A 10,591-nucleotide genomic window follows, 5' to 3' on the forward strand; every position below is an offset into this window, starting at 1 on the left:
TCTGGGAGAAGAACTATGGCTTTTGTGGCTTTTGTGGGTTTCAATTTTGTTTCCCAAACACAATCCGAACGCGAGCCCACAATCAAATTAAAAATGACATAATTTTCTGGATATCTTCAAAGGAATATATCGATCATATTTTCAATAACGTTCGATATATCAAAAAATCACCAAACAAAAGAAAATAATATAAAAATATTACCGAGATAGAGTCTTTAACCCGATATATTGGCCGATATAGCAATATATTGGCCGATACTTAATAGAATGCCTATAAGAGCAAATATGTAAAGGTTATTTAAATATTAGTTCATTGATTTTAAATATCCAAAGATTCTATGTTATTTCCTCAAATTTTTGAAATTGCTCATAGTTTTAGGGACTAATATTAAATTATTAAAATTACTTATAAATAAGCCATATTTAAAAGAAAAGTTACTTTTTTAAAAACCCTCCCAACTATGGGGATTGTCTTAAAAAACCACTTAATTGATTCAGTTTTTTTTATTATGGAGGGTGTTATAGATAACCCCTCTCAATTTTGGTGCAATTTTAGAAAACACCTCTCAACTATAGCGTGTCTCATAAAAACTTCCCTAATCTTTTACACTTCTATCAACAAACCTCCTTAACATAGTTACTTTAATTTATGATTTGAACAAAATACCCTCTTGAAGAAAGTGATTTTAATTAAAAAGAAATCTTTAATCGATAATAAAAGGACCACAACTAATTTACAATTCTTTTTTCCTCTATATCACCTCTTTTTCTTCATATGGAAAAAAGCAAGGTAATTCTTTTATGATTAATTGATTTTTGGTCTTTCTAAATCAAGTACTTATCACATAATAGATAAGACTCAATGATATTAATTTTGAGAGGTTAGTTAAAGTGAGAAAAGTCCACATGAGTTGAATCATATTTTTTTAAGTTAAGATAGATTATCTACAAAAGACCTAAACTTAGCGGAGATTTACTCAGATTTAAATTTTTTTTTTTTTGGGGGGGGGGGGAAAAGGGGGGTTTGACATGCCCCCATAATTGAGAGGGAGTTTTCTAAAATTAACCCTTAAACAAAAACACAACTTAAGGCACATGTGATATCAATTTTATAAGAGTGGAGTTTATAGCAAGTCTATCACTCAATGAACTGGTTTTGGGTTATTTGTCCTTAAGTTTGTCCTACACATCAACTCGGAAAATCTTTTGCTATAAGAATCTCTAAGAGAAATTTAATATTTATTTGCGATGGGTATATGATCCTTCTAATTCCCCTTGTCTTTCATGATTTGTAATAGATTATTTGACAAAATAAATGAAGTTGTCCTTTTATATTGCTCACCTTCTTATAAGTTTATGAAGCTCATAGTTTGGATATGAATATTATTGCAGATATTGTATTCTTCTAAGTCTTTATGTGAAATTTTTGGATGTTGTTTGACATTGGATAGAAATGAATTATTTTGTTAAAATACAATCAATATGAGTGCATAATATGTATAAATCATTCTAAAACTATATTTTATGATTTTTTAAAACTAGAGAGTAATCGTTTTGACAGATCAATTAGTAGTTAGGAAGATGTAAAAAGAGTGCAACATCAGATTTTGGAATTGATCATATAATTTATATTTTCTTTCTTGATTGAATTTACACACTCTAACTTAGAAAATTCTAGAAAAAAGTTCTTAAATATCTATAATACTTGGTCGCCGTATAAACAATAGATGGAAGTAAACAACATGTGGAAGTAATTTTTTTATAACTAAACGAAATCCTTAATGACTAGATAAAACCTACCATTTTTCTGTAATGAATTCAAAATTTTATTTTTTTCATTAATAATAATAGGTTTTTTCCATATTGGTCGCTTACATCATTAATATTTTAAAATTATACATTCAATTTATTAATTAATCTTAAATCATCAATATTTTAAGGCTTTAAACATCACTATTTCTCTAGAAGACAAAATGTTAAAACCACACATGAAAATATCCAAACAAAATTAATATATCGTGATAATTATAAAGTTTTATGCAACCTTGTTATAGTAAATAAATAAACTTGAAGTAAATAATTATGATATTTGACCACGTGCAGTGCACGTGCATTCCAACTAGTAAACTAAAATAAATAAATATCTAAAACATGTATATGAATAATTAAGTGCATAACAAATGCAACACGTGCCTACGAAGTGTGATGCAAGTATTATAAATTACAATAAGTGTTCTATGATTGATTGAGAAAAGAAGTGTCCAAAAAAATGTGAGGTACGTCCAATATGGATATGGCTTCTATTTGTACTTAAATTTTAAGAAATGTTTGGGGATGTGGCAAAGGGTAATGGTAAAAAGAAATAAAACCAATTTGTAGTTTGATAATTTTAATTAATGTGTAATGCCTAGTTACTTTGAGCTCAAGCAGGTAGTGTGGAATCCATAGTTACATGATACCCATTACATAGAGGCTCGTGGTACAAATTTGGGTACACAATCCGCTACTTAGAAATATTGGATTCAAAGTGGGTAGCTTTCTGTGATGCAAAAGTCACGCAGTACGTTGTAATTTTTTTGGGCGTGTTTACCATTTTTCAAATTGTATAATAGAAAACTAGAAGCTAGAAAACTATGGGTGATATATTGATATGTGTGTCTATGCCTAGAGGGAGGGAGGGAGATAGGCACCACATTTGACAGTTTGGCAAATCCAAGAAAAATAGCATCACTAATCCAAAGATGATAAATATTCTGATTTTAAACAGTTTGATAGAAATGAAGTGTATCATAAAAAGAAAATTTTGAAGTTTACAGCCTATTAAGAGTTCTTATAAGGAACTGCAAGAAAATTCTGAAAGGAAAAAGTCTAAAAAGAAGTATTATGCAGTCAGAAGTAATGATCTTGATAGTAATGCTGGCTCAAGCACTTGATAAGAAATTAAACAACTATAAGAGACTCATGCAACGACAGTCACGACATACAAATAAAAACCATCTTACCAGCATGATTGAATATGACGATAATTGGGTGTCTAAAATGTCAACTCCAATGCTTTCTAACTCGCTATACGAACAGGCAGTGATGGTAAATTGAGCTGTATTCTTCTCAAGAACTAACAACAGTTTACTGTCTCTCTCAGAAAAGCACAACTTCCTTTGCAGCGTTCCCATTAACCTGAAACTAAAAGAAGGTACAAATTGAAAGTCAAATCTTGCCTATCATGTCATAAATGTAGCATTGTAACATCAATGACATTTGTTCAAAACAAAGCATCATGTTTCAGTTTCAAATGAAATCTACAACAATCTGATCAGGATGGTTCTTAGTTTCAGCAAAAAAACTCAATCGCAGAGAGGTTTCTGCACTATATAGAGAACAAAACCCACAGATGAACCAAACAAGGTAACAGACCAACACCAATTATAGATATTAAATATCAAGCTAGTAGCAATTTCATATTTGTTAGGTACGGTGACGTGAATTGTTATAAAGAGAAAGCACCCTGAAGAAAAATAACAGCACCGTTTCTGGACTAACAGCACCATTTCTTATACATCTTATAAATTCACAACACCAACTGAAGAAAAATAGTTATGACTCTGGTGTAATTTCATGTATCTTGCTTGTCACTGTTTATGTATTTTAGGTATCATTGGCTTTGATGATGACTTTTCTGATGTAGCTGTGTTGTTGAAATAAAATGCAAGCCTTACTAACCTAATTAGTGTTGTTTTTGGTAGGAACTTTCTGATATTCTAATTGTGATTTTGACGTTTGTCTACTACGCAAAGAAAACTCATGTTTTCTCATGTTTGATTTCTGAAAGTCATTGCCGAACAAACTTCTATAAGTCTTTTAACTACTTATCCCGCAAACTAGTTACTTGTCTTATGTGCCATCTAAATAATAACACCTTTATCATTGAAAATAAATAAAATTATCTATGTAGTCTGATGTGCAGCTAGTTCGGTTTGGATGTTCAGACAAGTATCAGTAAAATTTGTAGTTCAGGAAGATATGTTTTCTTCTGTGCATATATTCACATCGTGAAGGAGAGGATATTTATACTTTTTTGTAGCCATTTTGAATATATCTATCATCCTGACTAGATTACAGAACATTAACTGCGCTGATCTATTAGCCTGGACTTTCAAGTTCAGTCTTAGCTGTGTTGTTTCCTTTTGCAAATACAACAAATACAAGGTTAATTACAGTTTCTGAATAGCAATTATCGCTCATATCTTAATGACCTCATTGTATTCTTCTCGCTCATCATAATTTTTTAGTACACTGGCCTTCACACACATCTCATAGTCTGAACACAAAGCTCACAAACAAACAACAACAAAACCTTTATCCTAAATATTTGGGGTCAGCTTCATGAATTCTCTTCTTCCATTCCATTCTATTATGGGTCATCTCCTCCGTCATTATCATATCCTTCTTAATTGCCCCCAACCAAGTTCTGTTAGGTCTACCTCTAGATCATTTTGTCCCATTAACTATAATATTATTATTTTTCTAACCAGTGCATTAAGAGGTCTCCGTTATACATGACCATACCACCTTAGTCGATTCTCCCTAATTTATCTTCAATAGAAGTAACCTCTAATTTACTACGGATACACTCATTTCTTATCCTATCTTTTAGTGTATACCGAAATGACCATCATAACGTTTTCATTTCTGCTACACTCATTTTTTTTGCACAAGTTGCTAAGATAATTATTTCCAAGAACAATAATATATAGATTTTAATTCGAAAAAGTTCTAGGAGCAAAAATAAGTTCAAAAACATTTTCTCGTAGACCTGATCTACAGACTTTACTACTTACAACTTTAACAGAGTAGAACAAAGCAAGAATCATTGAGAAAAATAAATAAAATCTTAGATCTAACTTATGGCTTAATTCAGTACACTACAGTAGTAGTAGTTTAAGATTGATCGTTGATGAGCAAAGAAAAAAAACATGGTTTGAATCTGGATGATGTCATTTGCATGAAAAATACTGCTATTTCGAATCCATAAATTGTAATGAGCAAAAACATATGCCCAAATGCACATAAAACATTAAATGTTCAAGAAGAGCATCACATAAACCCGAATTAGAGACTTCACTAGTTACAACTATAACAGAATAGAGTCAGAAATAAAGGAGATGTTAGATTCAGCTTATGATTTCAATAGAATGCAATAGCAGCAACCTACAATATACCGAGATCTGATAAGCAAAGAAAAAAAAATCATAGTTGAAATAGTCTAACATCTGGTAGTCCTAGATTTTGATCTGGAAGAAGCCATTTGAATGCAAATAAATAGAGTAGCTATCTATGATAAATCCTATCGAAAAACATAATATGCTGCATCCAAAACCAGCAAAATTGCTAAACAATCTATTGTCCCTTTTGGACAGTAAATGGAGATTACAGCCCATCCTGATGGAGAACAGCTCCTGCCAAAATTTATTCACAATTAAGAGCATTACATGCAATTGAGTTCAGTGGTAATAATAAGAAAAATGAGGCAGAGACTAAAACAAGCAAATGACAACCATTTTTGTCGAAAGAAAGAAGGGCAGAAAATGAAGAGTTGGGAGTCATATAAAGAAGATATTCTCAAAATAGATACTATAGATATGACAGAGTTGAAAATAGGTCAGAGTGCATATATCCTGCCAACACGAACCATATGTTACTATCGTCTCAATATATTACCAGCTCAGTTCACAGGAGACAAAAGGAAACTACGCAGTTGATATAGGCATTTGCTAGAGATGAGCTTTCAAGTTCAGAGCAGAACACCAAATTTACAGATTCCTTATCCTAATAGGGGAAGGAGTAAGGATTATCCACCTTATTGATTAGAATAATAAAAATAAAGAATAAAATTGGGAAACATGATGACTAACATATAATATAGCAGCAAAAAAATTCCACCACAAATAAACAAAAATTTGCTCTATTCCATGTAACCTTCAGATTTCAACCAAAAAACAAGTCTACAGAAACTCAAAACAATGCAGTACTTCTCACTGGCACATAGTAGAAAGAAACTAGTAAATTTAACATCAATAAATTAAAATTTAATAAAACTTTATATGCATTTATAGCAAGCAAAACTAAGCTCACTATTAAAGTAAAATATATTTTCAGTGTGGCAAGTAAACAAAGGAAGATGAAAGAGGGCATGTCTGCTTAATTTAGACTTTCATGAAAGGATATACATTGATAAAAAGGCATTCAATAGGCAGAAGGCAACCAAATAGAATGCATTTGTAGAAATATTACTCTCACCATTTATTTTATTGGATTCTCTTGTTATTACAGGAAATCAAACTTCTTTTTTTATGGCCACAATAGGCTATCCACATGAGCACAAGGATTACTTATAGTAGAAGTTCTTGGAGTCGGCCCTAGATAACCATAATGAGTCTTCACCTCTGCGAAATTATCATCTTCAAGATCATACTTAAACAGTCTGTTCTTAGACTTGAAGATGATTAACATCCCATCATGAAGGGAACAACTCAGCTCAAAGTTCATCGCAAATCCATGGAACCCCAAGTACTTCACTAACCTCTTATTTATAGTACTATGCTTCTTCACCCATGCCTCCCTCTCATAATCCTGTAAAACCCAAATATCAACCATAACCTGATCAAAACTAAGCAATGCTAAATGTCCACCTAACTCAAAGAGGCGGCATAAGTCCTTGACATAAGGTGGTGGCTTCACCCTTCGAAACTCCTCTCTGCCTACATCCATAGACATTATATGGTTCTCTGAAGGGTCGAACACAGTAGTAGTATGCCATGTACTAGAATGCCCATCAACCCAGTATAAAATTTGACCGATACTTACCGGCCGATCATTGACATTGATGCTCGCACCAGGACGAGAAGGCCTGAGGACGCTTACCAGCCTCCAATAGCAATTTGATGATCCCAAGGTGAGGACCTGGCACAAGATCGAACCCGCACCATCCAGCGATAAGTGAACCACCTTGTATCGATTCGAAGAGGGATCAAAAGTAAGACCATAAAGGCATTGCCAAATTGGGCCAGAGTATCCATTGAGCGGACTGGAGAGTATGTGTCCAATTAGGGGTTGTGGGAGATATCGACATTGCTTTGTCACCAGATTGGTTATAAGGACACTTCGAGCCTTATGACAGGATAAGAGCAGGAGGCCATTACAGGAGGCAAGGATGACATTAAGAAAGGGAGCACTCAACTTGAAGTTTTCATGAAGAGTGATACGGTTGCGTGAACGAGGACCGCGATTGATCTGGAGACCAAAGAGTGTCGGTGACAAATTACTATAGTGATTAAAGCCGAAGAAAAGGAGATGGGCAGAACTAAGAACAGCATGGTTGCGGACAAAATGGGGATTATTTATCATCTGAAGAGACGAGCGGCTAAGGGAACGAAGAAGGAGAAGGAAGCGAGCAGGGAGATGAAGGAAGATGTTAAAAAAGATAACATCTTGGGGAAGGATGGGAAGAGGGAAGGTAGTCTTCTTTTTTGATATTTTCTTCTTTTTCTTGCTGATTTTTTTGGTTTTGATGGGTACTTGTCGAGGAATTATCGAGGCCATTTTTGTGAGATGGGTGAGCTTGTGGCACTGCCTGAAGAAGTTTATAGGAAAGGGATGGAAGGGCACATTGTATTCTTTTTGTCCTTTTATTGACACGCGAGAAGAAACGACGGTTACAAAAGATGCAGTGAACAAAGCCTCGAGCAAATCGCTCCAAATGATGCAGTGACTAGGCGGTCCAAAGAGCTTCAAGTAAATCGTCAAACTTTTTTGGGGAGGGGACGTCAATTGTAAATTAAGCTATTAAAGGAAGGTGGTAAAAAGATACCAAATGAGATACATTGGTATGATATAAATGTTTTTAGGATTTGGTTCCTCACCACGTGGAGAGACCATTACTATATCACAATTGTTAATATATTTAATGGGTGGTTATGATTTTTCTTAATTAATCATAACCACTTTCTAGACAAATCAATGACTATGATTAATATAGTTGTATGTCCACTCCTTTTTTGTAGTGGGAAGGATCCAAATTTATTTTTTTAGGCTTCAAAGTTAAAGGTAATTATTCCAAGCGTAAGAGTTGTCACCGTTTGACCTGGAGGTCACGGGATAGAGTCGTGGGAACAACCTCTTGTAAAAAAGGTGAAAGGTATCCCTGCATACAATAGACCCAAAGTAGTATGACCCCTTTCTAGACTCCGCACATAGCGGAACCTTCTTGCACAGAGCTGCCCTTTTTTCAATTGAAAGTAATTATTATATATGTTATGCTCTTTTTTTTGGGAAGTAGTCTTATCGCCCCTCCATTAGAAAATTCTTAGGACCTTTGAGAGATGTTGATTTCCCTTGTATTTGGTTAACTCTCATCTTAAAGGATTTTCGTAGAAACTTATTGTGGAAAGACTAATCTAAGAATATTTATATGCTTCTATTAGCTTGAGTTTTTATGATACAAATCCCTAACAAACTTTGGTATTGTCCCCGCACAAATTAATGGTCGATGCAACAATTTGCTTACTTTGATATATAAGTACCTTTAGACATTCGATATGAGTTCTGACAATATGGAGACAACCGCTAAATGTTCCTTCAGAGGGACTATATACAGCTTCCAACTATGCTATGATGGGATTTGTGATTATTGAAATTTGTAGGAGACTAGTATCAAAATTAAACTATTAGTGACCTGCTTCCTAAATGTTTAGATTATGCGAGATTCATTGAAATATTGATTTGCGCGAGACTATTAAACATAGAAATTTACTATAGAACCAAAAAAAGCCCTTCCCATTAAAGTAAGTTTATGTTTACCCACTTTAACAAGTCAACATTATGGTTGCTCTGAGGAACTAATATAAAATACTGAAATTTGTTAGGGGCTTAAAATAGAAAATCCCTTCCAATTATAGTAACTTTATGCTTTATTCGCTTTTCACAACTTCCAAGTGTGCTTCAAAGGACTCGTTATTGGTACACTTTGAAAGAGAACTAGTTAAACTAGAAATGCCCTTTTAGTTATCATAATTTTCTTTGATCTTGCTTTTAATAAATTAATATTTCTCTAACTCCTATGATATAACTATGCTCCGAGGAATGAGAATAATAAGCCGGGTTCTGGGATTTACTGTTTTCTTATATATGCCAGGTTCTAGGATTTACTGTTCTCATACACACACACACACACACAAACACACACACACACACATACACACACACACACATATATATTTGAGGACCGACATCCTTACAAACATGACCACAGATACATAACAGCTATGAGACAGACAGACATGGAAATGGTACACCGCAACTCCTTAAGCAGTAGGAAAAAGGAACATAATAATTGTCATAAAATATATATGTAATGATAAAGAGAGTTCATATGCACAGTTATACACACATACGTATGCATGTTTATGCAAAAGTAGCAGACTATAGGCTCCTCAGTTTTTTACTGATCATAGCTTCTGAGAAGTTCTATTATCCTCCATTGAATATAGTTTTCACGTAAAACTGAAGTAAATAAATATCTAAAACATGTATGTGAATAAAGAAGTGTATAACAAATGCATGACATGTGTCTAAGAAGTATGCAGCAAGTATTCTGACTTACAACGTTTTATTATAATTGATGGCATACTTGAAAAATGTTGCATGTATCCTAGGAGCGTCCAAGAAAATGATAGGTGTGTTCGATACAATACTGCTTAATAAAAATACTCGTGCTACATAGGGGGCAGTGGTTTGTACTTAACTTCAAGCCATTTTTCGGGATTTGGCAAAGGGTGATGGCAATAGTATTAAGACCAACTTGTAGTTGGATCATCTCAAGTAATGTATAATACCCAAGTTAACTTTGAGCTCAAGTGGGTGGCCTGGGTGATATGTGCGTGTTATGTCTATAGAGAAAAGCAGAGCTGCTTCCAGAAGGATTTGCAAAAAGTCCTTCACTGATTTCATTTAACAATAGTGTATTCACAACCACATTATGTGTCCACTCTGGGGAAACTAATCTACATAATCTGGAGTACCCAAGACCAAAATTCAGAAGGTTTAAGATTCCCTTGCTTATAAATCAAGTAAGCCACAAAATGGATATCATAAATAGGACTTACCTAGTTTTATGATGTAGAACATTTTAAACCTAACGAAAGTTAGTGTACAAGAATTGCGAAGTGTGTAGATCATGATGCAGTGTAAGATGATAAATTTGCCCGCCCAAAGCTTTATATCTAAACAACTAATCGTACACTTTACACCATCCATTTTATACCTAGTTGAAGCATGAAAAGTCAAGATCATAAGTTGTGGTTCGTAGATGTGTTAAACAAAGTAAATAAAATATGTAATGACTAAGTAACCCTTTAGGCAAAAAAAAAAAAAAAACATTTCAGTTAAAAAGAAATCCCCAACTGGTAAAATAGGCCCCAACCAATTTACAGTGCCTTTTCCCTCTTTTATCTTCTTCTCTCATCTAGCAAAAACCCAGTGTAATGTTTTGTATGGTTGAGGGCTATTTTCATTTTATTTTTTGCTGGGCATCTGC

The 10,591-nt window shown here is 33.7% G+C and overlaps 1 protein-coding gene across 1 annotated transcript; it reads right to left on the reverse strand.

The window, feature by feature from the left end:
* Positions 1–6,198: 6,198 nt before the first annotated feature.
* On the reverse strand, positions 6,199–7,830 carry LOC109827957 (F-box protein At1g47810-like). Its single transcript, XM_020394982.1, has one exon. It carries the CDS (start codon positions 7,597–7,599, stop codon positions 6,349–6,351), a length of 1,251 nt encoding a protein of 416 aa, XP_020250571.1. The 5' UTR covers positions 7,600–7,830; the 3' UTR covers positions 6,199–6,348.
* Between the last annotated feature and the right edge of the window lie 2,761 nt (positions 7,831–10,591).

This window comes from Asparagus officinalis, unplaced genomic scaffold (assembly GCF_001876935.1).
Source record: "Asparagus officinalis unplaced genomic scaffold, Aspof.V1 AsparagusV1_Un577, whole genome shotgun sequence".
Classification (NCBI taxonomy): Eukaryota; Viridiplantae; Streptophyta; class Magnoliopsida; order Asparagales; family Asparagaceae; genus Asparagus; species Asparagus officinalis.